Source organism: Phyllobates terribilis, unplaced genomic scaffold, assembly GCF_046119375.1.
Source record: "Phyllobates terribilis strain yellow unplaced genomic scaffold, ASM4611937v1 Scaffold_5__5_contigs__length_657084704, whole genome shotgun sequence".
Classification (NCBI taxonomy): Eukaryota; Metazoa; Chordata; class Amphibia; order Anura; family Dendrobatidae; genus Phyllobates; species Phyllobates terribilis.
In genome coordinates this window covers 157,606,692-157,627,474 of record NW_027362765.1, presented here as the reverse complement: position 1 = coordinate 157,627,474, position 20,783 = coordinate 157,606,692, and the positions used below count along the sequence as shown (strand labels likewise).

General features: G+C 44.5%; 1 protein-coding gene across 1 annotated transcript in view; it reads left to right on the top strand.

The window, feature by feature from the left end:
- LOC141271497 (NXPE family member 1-like) overlaps positions 1–20,783 on the top strand; it is a 132,788-nt gene that overhangs the window by 64,247 nt on the left and 47,758 nt on the right. Inside the window, exon 5 of the mRNA XM_073681561.1 lies at positions 4,571–4,780. Coding sequence (XP_073537662.1) covers positions 4,571–4,780 — 210 coding nt within the window. The remainder of the gene's footprint in view (positions 1–4,570; positions 4,781–20,783) is intronic.

The following is a 20,783-nucleotide window of genomic DNA, read 5'->3' as shown; positions in this document are numbered from 1 at the left end:
TCTTCTCCTTGTATACTGCCTCTATTGGACAAATCATCAGCAGATTTGGTTTCCAGTTTCATCTCTATGCTAATGACACCCAACTATACACCTCTTCACCTGACATCACCCCCACTCTAATACAAAATATCAGGGATTGTCTGTCCGCTGTCTCTAACATCATGTCCTCCCTCTATCTGAAACTGAATCTCTCCAAAACTGAACTCCTTGTTTTTCCTCCCTCTACTAACCTACCTATACCTAACTTTTCAATTTCCTTGGGTGGCGCCGCCATAACCCCCAAACAGCAATCTCGCTGTCTTGGAGTCATATTTGACACACAACTTTCCTTTATTCCCCATATACAATCACTCACTCGCTCATGTCACCTGCGCCTTAAAAACATCTCCAGAATCCGACCTTTTCTCACCTTTGATACTGCAAAAACTCTTACTGTCACTCTTATTCACTCTCGTCTGGATTACTGCAACTCTCTACTAATCGGTCTCCCTCTAAACAAACTCTCCTCTCCAATCCATTCTGAATGCAGCAGCCAGGCTCGTATTTCTATCAGACCGCTTCACCGACGCCTCTACGCAGTGCCAGTCATTGCACTGGTTCCCCATTCACCACAGAATACTATACAAACTCATCTCTCTCACCTACAAATCTCTCCACAGTTCTGCACCCCCTATATCTCATGACTCATTTCTGTCTATCACCTCTCCCGTGCCCTCCGTTCTGCAACTGATCTAAGATTAACATCCTCCTTAATCCGAACCTCACAACTCCGTCTCCAAGACTTCTCCCGTGCCGTGCAAGTTTTCTGGAATGCATTGCCCCAAACGATCCGACTAATATCTAGCCCCCATGTCTTCAAACGCGCTTTAAAAACACATCTGTTTAGACAAGCCTATCACCTTAACTCACTAACCTAACTCTCCCCTGTCCCCCCCTAAATGTTAATCTTAATCTGCCCTGCCTATTCATCTGTCTCCACATCCTTCATGCACCAAATAGCACACGGTAACTGCTCTTAGACAGATACTGGCTGTTGACCATATTCTACCTATTGTGTCCCCCAATTTCCATATAGATTGTCAGCTTGCGAGCAGGGCCCTCACTCCTCCTGTAACTGTTGAAATGTGATACATTGTATTGTTTATATTATCTGTATATGTCCCTACTTAATTGTAAAGTGCTGCGGAATATGTTGGCACTATATAAATAAAAATTATTATAATTTAGTATATTATTTTTTTAATAAGAATGGTATGAGATACTTTGTCAAGTGCTTTGCTGAAGTCAAGAAATACTATATCTACTGTGTTTCCCTGATCCACCCAGTCAGTGATTCTGTCATAGATGGAAATTGAGTTAGTCTGACATGACTTACTAGTTACAAACCCATGCTGGCTCTGGTTAAGCACTTCATTCTTATAAAGGTACTTGCATACATGTTGTTTAATGATTTGTTCAAAGATCTTTCCTGGTATAGAAGTAAGGCTCACAGACCTATAGTTCCCTGGGCCCACCTTCCTCCCCTTTTTGACAGGGACAACATTTGCTCTACTCCAGTCTTCTTGGACTTCTCCTATAGAACCATAGGGAGGGAGACCACCACTTAACAAGGAACTTTCTTTTACTAAACAATAACTTGGTGAGAATAATATACAACAGATAGCGGGGGCATAACTTAATGAACGTTTTTTTCTTAATACATGGAACATCTTCACACACATATTCTCTATCCTTCCTTATTTAGTCCTCTGTCTTCACCACCACCCAGTATGGCACCTTAGGAACTTGCCTCATCCCCAACAATGGTACTACAGTCAGTGAGAGACATGAACTTCAACCACGGTTCCGCATCCTTTTCCCTTAAGGGAGCTACTTGGCCACTATGGCCATTACTCAGCTTCTCTGCTGAACTCTCCTTCTCTCCTTGGAACTACTGCCAAGGGCACTCTCTTCATCTCATGTTCCCTGCTCTGATCAGTCCCGTTACCTCCTGGACTTGCAAGTTCGGTATTGCATTGCTTGGTTTCATGCCCCAGGTCCCAGGTCTCCGGAGAGCCACTCACACCTTTTGTCACTTTCTGTCGCCTCTTTCCTGGATCTCGCTATCTGTTGTCTCAGTGCCACTCACTCCAGGGACACCCACATCATGCAAATCTGCTTACTTATCAGGCCATAGGTCTGCTTCTGCTGCAGGCAGAACTTCCTGACAGGAAACTGTCTCTGTCCCTTTACTTGAGCCCCTCCCAATCATGGGAGGCTAGTTCCAATCATTAACCCTAACTCTCTATACAACACCGTCACTAATAACGCATGTCATAATACACATTACAACAAGCCATGTGTCTTCAAGGGGAACATGGGCAGCATGTCACCTCCTTACAGCAGAGCTGTGTGTGTATGTAGCAAAACTGTGTATCTAGTGCTTACTGTGCATGTAGTGAAGTGGGTGCAATACAGATAGTATACACAGTGTGCTTGCTGTAAAGCTACAGTGACATGTAAAAGTTTGGGCACCCCTGGTCAAAAAGGTATTGTGAACAGTTAAGCAAGTTGAAGATGAAATGATCTCTAAAAGGCCTAAAGTTAAAGATGACACATTGCCTTTGTATTATAGATATATATATATTTATGTGTTGTAATTTCTTACATTTTAAAAATTAAAAAAGGAAAATGGGCTGATGCAAAAGTTCTGGCACCCTGCATGGTTAGTACCTAGTAGCACCCCTTTTTGAAAGTATCACAGCTTGTAAACGCTTTTTGTACCCAGGCAAGAGTCTTTCAATTCTTGTTTGAAGGATTTTCATCCATTCTTCCTTTGAAAATTATTTCAGTTCTGGGTCCTCTTGCACGCACTGCTATTTTGAGGTCAAGCCACAGATTTTTAATGATGTTCAGATAAGGGGACTGTGAGGGCCATTGTAAAACCTTCAGCTTGTGCTTTTTGAGGTAGTCTATTGTGGATCATTATCCATTTATAGAAGCCATCCTCTTTTCAACTTCAGCTTTTTTACAGATGGTGTTAGGTTTTGAATAAATAGTTTGTTGAAATTTAATTGAATCCATTCGTCCCTCTAGCGGTGAAATGTTCCCCGTGCCATTGGCTACAGCATAACCCTAAGGCATTATTGATTCACCTCCATGTAATGGTTGGCGAGATATTCTTTTCCAGAAATTCTGTGCCCTTTTTTTCTCCACACATACCTTTGATTATTGTGGCCAAAGAGTTCTGTTTTAACCTCATCGGTCCACAGGACTTGTATCCAAAATGTATCAGGCTTGTTTAGATGTTCTTTTGCATACTTCTGACGCTGAATTTTATGGTGAGGACGCAGGAGAGGCTTTCCTCTGATGACTCTTCCATTAACGCCATATTTATGCAGGTGTCTCTGAACAACAAGACAATGTACCACAACTCCAGAGTCTGCTAAATCTTTCTGGAGGTCTTTTGCAGTCAAGCGGGGGTTCTGATTTGCCTCTCTAGAAAATCATATGAGCAGATCTCACTAAAATGTTGCTTGGTCTTCCAGATTTTATCTTGACCTCCACTGTTCTTGTTAATTGCATTTCTTAATTACATTTCGAACCAAGGAAAGGGCAACTTGAAAACACTTTTCTATCTTCTTATAGCCTTGTCCTGCTTTGTGGGACTCCACTATTTTCTTTTCCAGACTGCTAGGCATCTGCTTAGAAGAACCCATGGCTGCTGTTTTTTGGTACAAGGTTAGGGGAGGCTGGGTTTTTATAAAGCTGGGAAATTTGCATCACCTGGCCTTTCCTAACAATGATAGTGAACAAACCATAATCCTAACAGGCTAATTAAGGTCTGAAACCTTGCTCAAAGTTATCTGAGCACACAAATCTCCAAGGGTGCCAAACTTTTGCATTCGCCCATTTTCCTTTTTGTAATTTTTAAAATGTAAAAAATTATCATATATTTTTTTGCCTAAAATACAAAGGAAATGAGTCATCTTTAACTTTAGGCCTTGATTAAATGTTCACAATAACAGCAATTTTGACCAGAGGTGCCCAAACTTTTACATGCCACTGTATGGATGTATAATACTATCACAGAATTCTGGTGAAATTGCTTTGATCTATTGGGGCCTCAATATGGTTTCCCTGAGTACAGTCTATGGGCACAGACAGATGACCTTAAAACTCGTGTGATGATCACATCACACTGCACAGGCACCTCTCCTGACCTGAGCATGACAGCGTGATATATTTTTATGCAGCTGTCAATCTCAGGTCAGGAGAGCAAACTGCCAGTACTGGGATTGCAATGCAATCTTCGCATGAGTTATACGGCCGTCTGTCTGCACCCTATCATTGAGGGTACCAGCAAGGGTACACATTCTTATTGGCTTATTGTTAGGGGACCTTTCCAACAAGTAGGGATTATATTGTTGAGAATCCCTTTAACCATGGCGACTATATCTTATTACGACATACAAAGCCCTATAAACTCCATGTATGTTTGTTTATTTACATTAAATTGCACCATATATGTGTGTGCATAGAGGAGAATGTGAAGTGTATTTGTAATCTGCTGTCTTCCTCATCTCCACAGCTCCATTAAACCTAAGCAGTTGTAAGTTTGGAATGGAATCTCCATTTCCCAGCGGTTTCGTATTACAAAATAAGTGGAGACCTGTCTTCTGCAAGATCCCTGACTTCACCACTGAAGAGATGTCCACCTGTTTAAAGGATAAGATTGTCTATTTTCTGGGAGACTCAACAGTGCGACAATGGTTTGAATATTTGACAAAACAACTAAAAGGTATTTTTATTATTTATTATAATCCTCCTTGGGGCCTAAGAATTTAAAGGCAGGTATTTGCTAACTGCCTGCTTATTCTGCCCTTTGAAGATCTCTCCCAGCACAGGCAGATATTCCCCTGCTTCTTTTGACCTCAAGTCAACAGAGCAGTGCACTCTCTTTTGGTTTGCTCTGTCAATGTGGCGTCACTGCCAACATCATGCTTATTGATGGCAGGCCACCTGCAGTTGTGCAGTGGCAAAGTGGCTGTCAAACAGCATGACATTGGCAGTGACGGCCCATCAACAAAACAAAGCGGAAGAGAAAGTGCTTATCTGTTGACTTGAAGTCAAAATAATCAGGGGAATCGCCGGCAGGAGTGGTCCATTACTGCTTTGAACCTGGACAGATCATCACAGGGCAGAACAGGCAGGTAGTTAGCACCTACCTGCCAGTAAGTTCTTAACCCAATTGGAAAAAGAAAACTCTTAGTTCCAAATAACCCCTTTAACACATTGGTGGGCCCAGTGTAATGATTTTGGGCTCCGCCTTCCTAAAACATTTGAAAGCAGGAAAGTAAAAAAGAGGTGCAGTAACTCCACCCTACTGTAAGACCATGTAAAGCTAACCATGAGATGCAGCTACATTCAAAATGATTCAACACCCCCATTGCAAATTCAGTTTATTACATACATTTTTCAAATTTTCTGCTGTTTGCAATAAACCAGTCAAACAAGAAAAATTCAAATATTTCAACACAACTAATATGACAAGAGGTTTCTCCAAATTCAACACAAAATGCCGCTTTTACTGACTACTCTACCCTCCAAAGTTTTCAACTCCTTCATGACAGGCGTCTTTAGCCCTGAGTAGATCATCTTTGGCTGTTATAACCTGCTGTAAATGTGATGCATAACCAGACATTAGCTTCTGTTAGCATTTTTGAGGAATTTTAGCCATTTTTCATAGACAATGGCTAGCAGTTCACTAGTATTCTTGGGTTTGGTGCTGCACCTGCCTTTTACAAATCCCACAAAAAAATTTCTATGGGGTTCAAGTCAATCTACTGTGACGGCCACTTCATCATCTTCCATGACTTCTTCGCAAGCCTTTGCAGACTTTGAGGTATGCTTGGGATCATTGTTCTGTTGGAAGGTCCAATTAAACCCCAGCTTCATATTCCTCATAGAAAGCATGACATTTTCTCTTGATCTCCTGATACTTTATTGAATCCATCTTTTCCTCCACATGCTGCAGGTTTCCAGTGTCAGAGGAAGCAAAGCAGCAGCCCCATAGTATCACCGAGTCACCATCATACTTTACTGTAAGCATATGCTTCATTCTTCCTTCTCCAGAGATAATCCTGATTTATAGGCCTGAAAAGTACCAGTTTTCTTTACTCGCTTCTCAAAATAGAATCCCCAAATTTCTGTGGTTTATTTGTATGGTTTTGAACATACTGAAGCAAACTTTTCTTGAACTTTTGATTCACTAGAAGGGTATGTCTTGCAATCTTGGCATGGAGACCTTCACCATTTATTGGCCAAACTGAAATCTCAGTGCTTGCTGCCACCAGTAATTGACCACTTGCATTCTCAGCAATCTGGTAGCAGCCTGTGACCACTTCAACTTCAAGCCACGTCCAGGTTGTCCAGAGTATCCAGTCTTCAATTAACTTTTCATTTGCGAGCTATAATTCCAACTATCTCCAGGAAAATTTGCTACTTTTACTTTCTTTATTTTTATTATTATTATTATTATTTATTATTCTAGCACCATTCAGTCAATGCCGCTTTACATGTTTATGCATCTTTTCCTCTTTTTTTGTGTGAGGCAATGATCTTTTTGAACAACTCTTTTGACAACCTGAAAATAATAGTGAACTGTATGCCATTGCCTATGGTTAATGGCTTAAGACTAGAGATGAGCGTTGTTCTACTCGAACTGTTCGCCAATCTCAAATTCGAGCTGTTTTGGGCGGTGTTCGAGCCGGTCGGCGAACACGAACAATTTGAGAAAAATTCGGCTGTTCGAGGTTATGTTCGATAACTGTTCGTGCACCAAAATCATAACTGGATTTTTTCTCAGTAATGATGAAAATTAATGTTAATACGCAGTTTGAGTGTACAGCGGGGCGGGGGGAGGGGCAGGGGATGGATCTGTGCAGGAACAATGAAGATCTCCATTTTTTTTTCTCTTTCCCGCATTTGCAGTGGGGAGGTGCAATCTGTCAGCCTATCAGCAGCGCACACACGGAGCGAAGTGCTTTTTTTCACACAAGCAAGGGCATGTGTGATTGGCAGTGTATGTCACATGTCCTTGCCCTATAAGACCAAGCCATTTTCCCCGTCGCCACCATTTTCTCACTGCTGCAGCTGCGTGTTAGACGGCACCGCTGTTGCTGTGTGTGCTATACCTTGTTAATTTCAAGCCAATTTTCGCACAAATATACAGATAGCTTGGGAGTAGGGAATAATTGTGATTGCAGTCCTTTTAAGGACTAGGTTACAGCATTTCCTACGACTTTTATCAGGGAGGTCTGTGCTCTTAAATAGATAGGTTGTGGGAGTAAAGACTAATTGTAATTGGAGTCCTTTTCAGGACTAGGTTACATGAGTTCCTATCAGTTTTTGCCAGGCAGGTCTGTGCCAGTGCTGTGCAAGTTTTTTTCACAGCATTTGGCTGAATCTAGCAAAGCTAATCCTTTTTGGCCTATTGCAGAGTGTGTTAGTCAGTGGAGTAGCCTATCTGTGTTGCAAGATATAACACCTGTGTATAGAATACCAATTTTTTTACTGCACCTAGTGAAGTAAAATCTTTTGGGCATAGCATCATTCTATTAGTCCATCTATACTGACCTCCATCAGGTTGCAAACTGAATATAATTTTTTTCTGCATCTAGCTCTGAAAAAATATTTGGGCTTCTAGCGGTGTGTGGGACTTGGTCTATTAGTCCATCTATACTGACCTCCATCAGGTTGCAAATTAAAAATAATTTTTTTCTGCATCTAGCTCTGAAAAAATATTTGGGCTTCTAGCGGTGTGTGGGACTTGGTCTATTAGTCCATCTATACTGACCTCCATCAGGTTGCAAATTAAAAATAATTTTTTTCTGCATCTAGCTCTGAAAAAATATTTGGGCTTCTAGCAGTGTGTGGGACTTGGTCTATTAGTCCATCTATACTGACCTACATCAGGTTGCAAATTAAAAATAATTTTTTTCTGCATCTAGCTCTGAAAAAATATTTGGGCTTCTAGCGGTGTGTGGGACTTGGTCTATTAGTCCATCTATACTGACCTCCATCAGGTTGCAAATTAAAAATATTTTTTTTCTGCATCTAGCTCTGAAAAAATATTTGGGCTTCTAGCAGTGTGTGGGACTTGGTCTATTAGTCCATCTATACTGACCTCCATCAGGTTGCAAATTAAAAATAATTTTTTTCTGCATCTAGCTCTGAAAAAATATTTGGGCTTCTAGCGGTGTGTGGGACTTGGTCTATTAGTCCATCTATACTGACCTCCATCAGGTTGCAAATTAAAAATAATTTTTTTCTTCATTTATCTCTGAAAAAATATTTGGGCTTCTAGCAGCGTGTGGGACTTGTTCTATTAGTCCATCTATACTGACCTCCATCAGGTTGCAAATTAAAAATAATTTTTTTCTGCATCTAGCTCTGAAAAAATATTTGGGCTTCTAGCAGTGTGTGGGACTTGGTCTATTAGTCCATCTATACTGACCTCCATCAGGTTGCAAATTAAAAATATTTTTTCTCTGCATCTAGCTCTGAAAAAATATTTGGGCTTCTAGCAGTGTGTGGGACTTGGTCTATTAGTCCATCTATACTGACCTCCATCAGGTTGCAAATTGAATAAAAAAATTTTCTGCATCTAGCTCTGAAAAAATATTTGGGCTTCTAGCGGTGTGTGGGACTTGGTCTATTAATCCATCTATACTGACCTCCATCAGGTTGCAAATTAAAAATAATTTTTTTCTTCATTTAGCTCTGAAAAAATATTTGGGCTTCTAGCAGTGTGTGGGACTTGTTCTATTAGTCCTTCTATACTGACCTCCAGCAGGTTGCAAATTGAATATAATTTTTTTCTGCATCTAGCTCTGAAAAAATATTTGGGCTTCTAGCGGTGTGTGGGACTTGGTCTATTAGTCCATCTATACTGACCTCCATCAGGTTGCAAATTAAAAATAATTTTTTTCTGCATCTAGCTCTGAAAAAATATTTGGGCTTCTAGCGGTGTGTGGGACTTGGTCTATTAGTCCATCTATACTGACCTCCATCAGGTTGCAAATTAAAAATAATTTTTTTCTGCATCTAACCCAGCCAATAGTTTTGGCCTAATACCACAGTTTGGCCACTCAGCTCTGCTCGGTTACCATCCATTGTTTTTTTGTGCAAACAACTCCAGAGTTGTGAATTAGTTAACCACCAAAATGAGTGGAAAAAGGCCTGCTGCTGGTGGAAAGGGGAATAGGCGTGTTGGGAAGGGGAAAAAAGGTTGTGTCCGTGGGGTAGGTGCAGAAGAAAGACCATCTTCCAGCCAAACTAAAATGTCTACTTCTTTTAGCGGACAATGTGATAAGATCCCTTTCTTACGGCCACGCCAATCGCTACAAATTCCAGATGAGGCACAAAAACAGCAGGTGCTTCAACGGATATCAAGTGCTCCTTTAAGTGGGCTCTCCTCCACATCAACTTCAACATCACAAATACTCCAGTCCTCAAAGGTGTCACCCAAATCGCACTTGCTTCCTCACAGCTCCCAAATCTCCAGCTGCCCGTCTGAGTATGAGGTAGAACAGATGGTTGAGTCTGCAGAGCTGTTTACTCATACTATAGCCTGGGAATCAGAGGTCGACTCCAGCGCTTCTGTGAATCCAGACGAGGAAATGATCTGCACTGATGCCCAGAATCTTTATGAGTCGGATCCAGGACCAGACGCAGAAGGTTCTGACCATAATGTAGACCCTCATTCCCAAACTGTAACTCCTGTTGGTGGAGACAATGAGGAAGACGATGATAAGACTCAAATACCTGATTGGAGCGACAACTTTAGTTTTTTGTCAGGGCAGGAACAGGTTGGCTCTGAGGACGACGGGTGTGATAACGCACAGGGTGATGATGATGAGGTCGGAGATCCCACTTACTGTCAACCCACAGTCAGCCAAGAGATGAGGTCAGCAGAGGAGGTGGAGGAAGATGCTAGTGACGACGAGGTCAGGTTGCGCCTTCCTGGACAGAGACGTAGTACTGGAAGCACGTCAACAACTGCATCCTCAAACACAACTCTGCCTCTCACCACAAGTCGTGGTGGCTCTTCAGGTCGCATGGGTGCTAAGCCTTGCATAGCCTGGGCATTTTTTCAGATCGATAAAGATGACCCAACTCGTGTTATCTGTAACATTTGTCAGCAAAAGCTAAGTAGAAGCCAAAAAATACATAGTTTGAGTACTTCATGCATGAACCGGCACATGGACATGAAGCATAAGTTGCAGTGGGAAGCTCAGTGTGCTACAATGCGGTCTAGCCGGCCGGGCCAACCACCGTCTGCCATATCTTGTGCATCCGCGGCCTCTTCATCCTCTGTGACTGGGGGGACAGCAGTCACACCTGTTTTGGGGCGCAGACCTGCCACCTCTTTACCCGCAACAGCCAGCGTGATTGGCAGGTCATCATTTTCTTTGGAGGTGGTAACACCAGCTGGTCTTGAGCGCTGTCCGACATCGATAGCACCACCTTTGGATCAAGGCAACCTAACATGTCCGCCTGCATCTTCCTCACAGACCGGCAGTTTGCCGGGGACACCCTTATCAACCCCGTCTAAGCACAATAGCAGCCCTCGGTCCCTCAGATGTGGACAAGTAAAAGACCATTTCCTCCTAGCCATGAGAAAGCTAAGAGGTTGAATTTCACCATCTGCAAGCTCTTGGCTACAGAAATGCTGCCTTTCCGCCTGGTGGACACAGAGGATTTTCGAGACCTTATGTCCGTCGCAGTGCCCCAGTACCAGATCCCCAGTCGGCACTACTTCTCAAAGAAAGGTGTGCCTGCGCTCCACCAGCATGTCGCACACAACATCACCGCTTCTTTGAGAAACTCTGTGTGTGACAGGGTGCATTTCACCACAGACACTTGGACGAGTAGGCATGGACAGGGGCGTTACATGTCGCTGACTGGGCACTGGGTAACTATGGTGACAGCAGGACAAGGGGCTGCTGTCCAAGTCTTGCCGTCCCCACGAGTTGTGCGTCAATCCTCTTTATGTCATTTTTCCACCACTGCTTCTGCCTCCTCAACCTCCTCTCGGTCTTCCACCTGCACCCAAAGCCTGTCTGGTCATGCCACAAGCTTTCTAACTGCGCAGAAGGGATCCTGCACACCTCCTTACTATGCTGGCAGTAGGGCTCAACGTCATCAGGCGGTTTTTACATTGAAATGTCTGGGAAATGTGAGTCACACAGCTGAGGAGTTGTGGTCAGCTCTGGAGAACCAATTTCATGAATGGTTGTCTCCACTGGACCTGAAACCAGGGAAGGCCGTGTGCGACAATGCTGCAAACCTGGGTGCGGCCCTTCGCCGGGGCAATGTCACACACGTGCCTTGTATGGCTCACGTGTTGAACCTGGTTGTCCAGCAATTTTTAGCCCACTATCCCAGACTAGATGGCCTTCTGCAGAGGGCACGGTCGCTGTGTGCTCACTTCCGCCGTTCGCATCCCGCAGCTCAGCGACTTACATCTCTACAGAAGTCGTTGGGCCTGCCACTTCACCGGCTAAAATGCGATGGGCCTACCCGGTGGAATTCAACTCTGCACATGTTGCAGCGACTGTGGCAGCACTGACAAGCCCTGGTGCAATACGTTCTGACGTATAGCCTGGGCCAACGAGATTCAGAGGTGGGGCAAATCACGCTGGAGGAGTGGTCTCAGATCAGGGACCTATGCACCCTTCTGCACAGTTTTGAAATGGCGACGAAGATGTTTAGTGCTGACGATGCCATTATCAGCATGACTATTCCGGTGATTTACATGCTGGAGCACATGTTAAACAGAATTCGGAGTCAGGTGGTGGCACAAGAGGAGGTGGAGGAAGTAGAGGAGGAGGAGTTGTATGCGGAAGGGCTAACATCTGCAAGGTCCAGACGGTCGGCAGCACCAAGGCGGCAGGCATGTGAGGGTGGGGGAGATGGTTTTACCAGGGCGCATGGTAGCAGCCAAACTAGTGAGGAAGGTGCAGGAGCCCAGGAAGAAGTGGAGGATGAACTGATGGAAGACTCATCAGATGAGGGAGACCTTGATCACATTTCTGTTGTGCGAGGTTGGGGGGAGAGGACAGAGGAAGGAAGCATGATTGTTACCTCGCCACCAACACAACAGGGACTTGGTGCTCCTGGATGCGCAACACACATGAGTGCCTTCTTGCTGCACTACCTGCAACATGACCCTCGAATTGTGAGAATTAGAAATAATCCTGACTACTGGGTTGCCACACTGTTAGATCCCCGGTACAAAAGTAAATTTGCAGAAATTATTCCTGCCATAGAAAGGGATGCACGCATGCAGGAGTATCAGCAGAGACTGTTGCAGAATCTTACATGTGCTTTTCCACAAAATACCAGTGGTGCACGTAGTGAATCTCACAGTTCCAACTTGCCAACCGTGGGACCGTCAAGTGTTCAGCACTCAAACCGTGACAGAACCACAGTATCTGCTGGTAACATCAATTTTGCGGAATCATTTCACCACTTTTTTAGCCCATCCTTTGCAAGGCCACAGGAGACAAGAAGTCTGACACATAGTCAACGCCTAGAGACGATGGTACAGGAGTATCTCCAAGTAAACATTGAAGCCACGACTGTGTCACTGGACCCTTGCTCTTTTTGGGCTTCCAATCTGGATAAATGGCCGGAGCTAGCCACTTACGCCTTGGAGATCTTGTCATGCCCCGCAGCCAGCGTTCTGTCTGAACGTGTGTTCAGCGCTGCTGGTGGTGTGCTGACAGATAAGCGCACGCGGCTCTCCACTGATAATGTAGACAGACTCACGTTCATAAAGATGAACAAATCATGGATCCGAAACGACTTTTCTACCCCTGTGTCAACCTGGGGAGAGTAAAAGCTTGATGATTGGTTAAAATCACCCTACCAACCGTTTTAAGCTTTCAAATTACTAATCATGTTTATCTGTATCTTGACTGGAAAATAATTTGGGCTTTGTAGCAGTGTGCAGCACTGATCCTATTAGGCCATCTATACTAAAGCTTCACCAGATTTAAAATTAAAAATAATTTTTAGCTGCATCTAGCCCGGAAAATAATTTTGGGGCTCCGAGATGCGCAAGGCACATAAGTGCCTTCTTGCTGCACTACCTGCAGCATGACCCTCATATTGTCAGAATTCGAAGTAATCATGACTACTGGGTTGCCACACTCTTAGATCCCCCAAACTTTTCGATCAACCTTTTCATTTTAATAAAGACCAAAAAAATGGTCATTTTTGAAATTATAAGCATTAGCAGGTTGTTAGAAACTGAAATCAAACAGTTTTCAACTCAAAACTTTATTCTAGGTGATGTTACATTTTCACATAGGACCCCTTGTTCGAAAGGAGCTTCTGAACTCTCTCGTCCATTGAATTTGTCAGGTTTTGGATGGTTTCTGCTTCAATTGTTTTGCATGAGGACAGAATACCCTCCCAGAGCTGTTGCTTAGATGTGAACTGCCTCCCGCCATCATAGACACTCCTTTTAATGATGCTCCAAAGGTTCTGAATGGGGTAGAGGTCAGGGGAGCATGGGGGTCACACCATAAGTTTGTCCCCTTTTATGCCCATATCAGCCAGAGATGCAGATGTTTTATGTGCAGCATGAGATGGTGCATTATCATGCAGAAAAATGATCTTGCTGTGAAATACACGGTTCTTCTTCTTGAACCATGGCAGGAAGTGCTGTTTGAGAAAATCCACATACATTATGGAGTTCATCTTTAGCGCCTTCAGGGATCCTAAAGGGGCCGACAATCTCTCTCCCCATGATTCCAGCCCAAAACATTACTCCACCTCCTCCTTGTTGGCGCTGTAGCCGTGTTTGCGTGGGGTGTCCATCAACCAGTCATCCTCCACTCCATCCATCTGGACCATCGAGCGCTGCACGGCACTCATCCGTGAACAAAACAGTTTTGAAATCAGTCTTCATGTAATGTTTGGCCCACTGGAGCCGTTTCTGCTTGTGTGAAGTGGATAGAGGAGGTCGACAGGATGGCGCATGCACAGCTGCAAACCTCTGAAGGACCCTGCATCTTGTTGTTCGGGGGACGTTGGAGGCACAAGCAGCTTCAAAAACTTGTCTGCTGCTATGACAAGGCTTTTTTGCCGCTGCTCTTTCAACCTGACGTAATTGCCTGTAGGAAAGAGTCCTCAATTTGCCCTTATCAGCACGCACACGTGTGTACTGTGAATCAGCTACATACTTCTTGATTGCCAAGACACTTCATCCTGATCATCGCACAATGTTGATTGTAGTCATGCCTTGACCTAAACACTCCACAATTTGTTGCTTCTCAGCAGCCGACACATCCTTTTTCTTTCCCATTTTGGCAGAAAATGTAGGCTGCTTAATAATGTGAGAGAGCCTTCTTAAGTAGTCTTGCCTTTCATTGGACACACCTGCCAAACTAATTAGCACAGGTGTCTGCAATTGCTTACAGTGATATAAAGAGCCCCGACACACATCACCATCAATGAGTTTAACTGACAAACAAACAAATTCTTCCCTTATCACTCCTAAACACTTTTTGTATAATAATTTGGAACGCAGTGTACATGTGCTTTTCCACAAAACACCAGTGGTTCACGTAGTGAATCTTACAGTTCTAACTTGCCAACCGTGGTCTGTATGGAGTTGTTCAATAAAGGGCCCAAAATTAAGATAACATAGATGGGAGAGGTCTCTATGAATAGGAATTCCTAAGTATTTGATACCCTGTGAGGGCCAGGCAAAGGGAAAGTTGGACTGGATGGAATCCTATATGGATTTGGGGAGGGAGACATCAAGGGCCTCAGACTTCGCTGCATTGATTTTAAAATTTTACCATGTAACAAAGTGATCTATTTCAGCCATAACAGCATGGATGGATATATGTGATTGAGTGATATATACTAGGACATCATCAGCAAATAGAGAGCACTTGTACTCGGTGCCTCCCACCTCAATCCACCTAATATTGGGGTTATGGCGAATTGATGAGAGCAGGTGCTCCGTCACTAGGATGTATAAGAGAGGGGACAGAGGACATCACTGCCTTGTCCCATTGGTGATTGTGAAAGGTGATGAAAATGTTCTGACGCACCCCCTGGGCCTTGGGACACCCGGAGCCGGACCCTTTTTGGTGGATGCTGGTGGTTGTAGTCTTCGTGGCGGCGACCCAGTTCCGTGGCTCAGGGCGGTCAAACCAGTGGCGGAACTATTTATGTGGTTTTCATGTTTAAATGTCCGACTACGCCACCCGTGGATTGCAGTCAGAGTGAACCGCCGCTACAGGGCAGACCACTGAGGCTGGTGTTGTGGGTGCAGCAGAGCGTAGCATAACTCCCCACGGGAGGAGTATAGCCTCAGGGCAGTGTATGCGGAGGATGGGGGTGATGGTGCAGGGCAGCAGCAGTAACGACACGGAGTCAGTGATGCAGTTCAGGGCCTTTACTCACAGTTCTTATTATCCAGACCACGTCTGCAGGTAACGGCTGCCCACGTCGTACTGTGCTCACCAGGTGAGGGGCTCAGACAACTCCCAGATAACTTTGGAGCACTTCACAGGACCCCCTTTGTGTGTCCTTTGTCTGGCCTTTCTTACCAACACTTCTGTCCGGCTGCCTCGGGCTTCCTCTTGGTAAACTTGGCGCCAGTTTCCCTGACCCTATGTGGTGCCTTCCTAGCGGGTGTAGCGAGGGGCTGCGCCACATAAAATGTCAGAGCCTCCGGTTTCTAGCTGAGGGTCGTTTCCTGCCTCCACTAGTTCGGGGACCGGTCTCCCCCTTTGGCCTGACCCCTCCACGCAGGTGGATTCGGGCGTGCGGTGGCGACTCGCCCGTCCGCACCCCTGGGATCCCTTCATTCCTCGTTCCTGGAGCCTTCTCCGCTCCTCTTCCTTCCTTCTCCCTCTTCCAGGCCTGGGCCTCTGTTACTAGGCCCGCCTCCGGAGCAGAGCTCATGCAGAGCCCCTGCTCCCTGCCACTTCTGCTCAGACTTCTCTGCACTGAACTAAGATGGTGCCCACCTTTTATACTCCCTTCTCAATGCACCCAGGAACTGCTTCCTCCCTGCTCCTGCACTACAGGGTTCCCCTTCCTCAGTGTTCCCTCCCCCCACTCCAGCCAGGGACAGGGACTGTCGTGCCCATCTCAGGGGCATATTGGTCGCCCTGCCCCACGGCAATGTGGTGTAATGCATGCAGGTGTCGGGTCCTGATCCACACTCCATCCTTACCTGAGAGTGAGATATCACACCTCTGGGTGAGGTGCAATACGTCTTTAGCAACCGAGCCCTCAGGGTGCTACAGTTCCATTTATCTTCAGCCTAGGTGACGTATTGCGATACAGGGCCGTGATTTTGGCTATAAAAGGGTCCCCTAGACCCCTACCCCAAGCTTTTTAAGAGAATCATATATGGCGTGCCAGGAGACTCTATGGAATGCTTTCTCAGCATCCAACGAGAGTATCTAATTACAAATTTTTAACTGCATCTAGCCCAGGAAATACTTTGTGCCTAGTAGCAGTGTCTGCTAGTAAGCGGATTATCCCGGCTGTTAAGCAAGCTGCACCACCTGTAGTTTAGACACTTAATTTTTTCAAAGGAAATGCTTCGGGACCATGGGATACTTAGTGAAGAGCATCAGGAGGCACCCCAAGGCATAGGGGCTGGGACTGACAGTAGGATGCCTTGCGGTGGACAGCCGAGCTCGATCCTTATAAAAGCTTTTTAACTGCAGCAGCTTTAGTGGACGCTACTGGAGCTGGAATTACCGCGGCTGCTGGCATGAGACTTGCCCTCCAATAGATCCTTGTAAATGGATTTAAAGTGTATTCATTCAAATTAGAGAGACAATTTAAATTAAAAAGCTTAGAGCTGCCTCCACCACAAGGGGGCTCGCTCGATCCACCAGCGGACAGGCACCAGTATTGGGAGAGGGGGGCTGGCCGTCAGGGTTCACCGCGGCTCTGGCACAAACCCGGCGACACGGAGGTGGCACGGGCAGGAGCGGACTGGCCGTGTCGGCTTCTCACTTTTTGGATTTTAGAAGGGCATGACATGCCTATATCTGTGTCTCCCCCTCCTTTTACTCCTCCACCTCTTTTATTTTCGCATGACTATATGTACTTGTCACTTTTCCATGTGTTAGTTATGTCTTCTGAGCAGTTTGTCAGCTTTTGGACACCTTTGAAGGTGTTTTCTATGTGTTTCTATGTGTTTTTGTTTGCCTGCCATTGGTTTTAACGGTGTTCGAAGGTGTTCGACGAACAGTTCGACGAACAGTTCGGCGAACACACGGGTGTTCGACGAACCGAACCGAACTCGAACACTACGGGGGTGGCTCAACACTACTTAAGACTCCTCAGGAACGCTGCCAGAACCTGATGGCCAGCTATGGATCATGTTTGTTTCAGATCATAATAGCCAAAGAATACACTACTAAGTACTAAAGATGCATGTCATGAAGGGGGGAATAATACTAGCATGCAATAGTCATTAAAAGTGGAATTTTGTGTTGAATTTGGAGAAACCACTTGATATATTAGCTGTCTTAAGCTTTTCACATTGTTGTTTAATTGATTTATTGGAAATAGCAAAATGGTTGTAAATGTTCCTAATAAATTTAATTTGCAATGAGGGCGGAATAATTTTGATTGCAACTTTAAATGTTGGAAAAACATTTTTTCAGCAGACAGCTATCACTCCCGATTCTTCCATGCACATAAGCGCTCACTATTAGTGATGAGCAAACACTAAAATGCTCAGGTACTCGTTGTTCGAGTCGAGCAAATTGGAATGCTCGGGTGCTCGGACCGAGTAACGAGCCCAATGTAAGTCTATGGGAAGCTCGACCATCTTTGCGGCGGCTCCCCCCGACGGTCTGCAGAGGGCCTAAAAATTGACCAAATCGATGGGAACAGTGCTCAAATGACATGGGAACAGCATGGGGAAGGCCCCTGGAAGCATTTCTGACTTACAGGTCACTGCTGTCAACAACGTATTACGCCACTTTTACGGACTCACAATAAAACATACAAAAAAGAAACCAAAATGGATTTTCCTGGGAAATACAGTACAGACCAAAAGTTTGGACACACCTTCTCATTTAAAGATTTTTCTGTATTTTCATGACTATGAAAATTGTACATTCACACTGAAGGCATCAAAACTATGAATTAACACATGTGGAATTATATACTTAACAAAAAAGTGTGAAACAACTGAAAATATGTCTTATATTTTAGGTTCTTCAAAGTAACCACCTTTTGCTTTGATGACTGCTTTGCACACTCTTGGCATTCTCTTGATGAGCTTCAAGAGGTAGTCACCGGAAATAGTCTTCACTTCACAGGTGTGCCCTGTCAGGTTTAATAAGTGTGATTTCTTGCCTTATAAATGGGGTTGGGACCATCAGTTGTGTTGTGCAGAAGTCAGGTGGATACACAGCTAATAGTCCTACTGAATAGACTGTTAGAATTTGTATTATGGCAAGAAAAAAGCAGCTAAGTAAAGAAAAACGAGTGGCCATCATTACTTTAAGAAATGAAGGTCAGTCAGTCCGAAAAATTGGGCAAACTTTGAAAGTGTCCCCAAGTGCAGTTGCATAAACCATCAAGCGCTACAAAGAAACTGGCTCACATGAGGACCGCCCCAGGAAAGGAAGACCAAGAGTCACCTCTGCTTCTGAGGATAAGTTTATCCGAGTCACCAGCCTCAGATTAGAGACCAGGTCAATGCCACACAGAGTTCTAGCAGCAGACACATCTCTTCAACAACTGTTAAGAGGAGACTTTGTGCAGCAGGCCTTCATGGTAAAATAGCTGCTAGGAAACCACTGCTAAGGACAGGCAACAAGCAGAAGAGACTTGTTTGGGCTAAAGAACACAAGGAATGGACATTAGACCAGTGGAAATCTGTGCATTGGTCTGATGAGTCCAAATTTGAGATCTTTGGTTCCAACCACCGTGTCTTTGTGTGACGCAGAAAAGGTGAACGGATGGACTCTACATGCCTGGTTCCAACCGTGAAGCATGGAGGAGGAGGTGTGATGGTGTGGGGGTGCTTTGCTGGGGACACTGTTGGGGATTTATTCAAAATTGAAGGCATACTGAACCAGCATGGCTACCACAGCATCTTGCAGCAGCATGCTATTCCATCCGGTTTGCGTTTAGTTGGACCATCATTTATTTTTCAACAGGACAATGACCCCAAACACACCTCCAGGCTGTGTAAGGGCTATTTGACCCAGAACGAGAGTGATAGGGTGCTACGCCAGATGACCTGGCCTCCACAGTCACCAGACCTGAACCCAATCGAGATGGTTTGGGGTGAGCTGGACCGCAGAGTGAAAGCAAAAGGGCCAACAAGTGCTAAGCATCTCTGGGAACTCCTTCAAGATTGTTGGAAGACCATTTCCGGTGACTAGTACTACCTCTTGAAGCTTATCAAGTGAATGCCAAGAGTGTGCAAAGCAGTCATCAAAGCAAAAGGTGGCTACTTTGAAAAACCTAGAATATAAGACATTTTCAGTTGTTTCACACTTTTTTGTTAAGTATATAATTCCACATGTGTTAATTCATAGTTTTGATGGCTTCAATGTGAATGTACAATTTTCATAGTCAAGTCATGAAAATACAGAAAAATCTTTAAATGAGAATGTGTGTCCAAACTTTTGGTCTGTACTGTATGTTAAGGAACATCCTTTCCAGGGTAATGACTTGTATATAAGGCAAAATAAATAACCAAAACCAAAAATACTCCTCCACATCTTGGGTTATGTTCACACGTAGAGTTTTTGATGTGTTTTTGCACTTTTGCATTGCTTTCAACCAAGACAAATGCATTCACCGGAAAATGTTATTTTAACATTTTACAACCTCATCTGGCCATGTGGTGTGTGACACATTATCAGACACATCCTGTTTCATTTTATGATGGAAGGACTCTGAAAGTCACAAAGACTATTTTTATAGGGCGATCAGGCAGCCATTACTAATCTTAAAGGCCCAGCAGTCTGCTCTGCTTTGTTGTTCCCATTATTAACGAGTAGGTCTCCTACACTGTTATTGCGTATGCAGTGACTGCAAGGGCTGCCAAAAATTTGGACGCAACCCAATACCCCTTTGAAGAGACATAGAGAGGGGTCTCAGTAAAAAAAATGTTCCCATTATAAAGGAGCGGGTCTCCTACAGTGGTAATGCCCATGCTGTGACTGCAAGGGCTGCCAAAATTTGGGAAAAAACCCACTAACAATTTAAAGACACATACAGCTGAGCCAAAGTAACAACATGTTCGCATTAGAAAGGAGAGGGTCTGCTGTTCAGTTATAGGGTATGCAGTGAGTCCAATAGCTGCCAAAATTTAGGAAAAACCCCACTAACAATTTAAAGACACATACAGCTGGGCCACAGTAACGAGTACGACATGTTCCCATTTGAAAGGAGTGGGTCTGCTGTTCAGTTATAGGGTATGCAGTGAAGCAAAGGCTGCCAAAAATTTGGAGGAACTCCAATGCCCCTTGCAAAAGACGCAGAGGTCGGAGGGCCTCCTGCAAAAAATGCTCCCATTATTAGGAAGTGTGTCTCACATACTGTTTGCCTATGCAGTGAAGCAACGGCTGCCAAAAATTTGGAGGAACTCCAATGCCCCTTGCAAGAGACGTAGAAGTCGGAGGGCCTCCTGCAAAAAATGCTCCCATTATTAGGAAGTGTATCTCCCATACTGTTTGCCTATGCAGTGAAGCAACGGCTGCCAAAAATTTGGACGAACT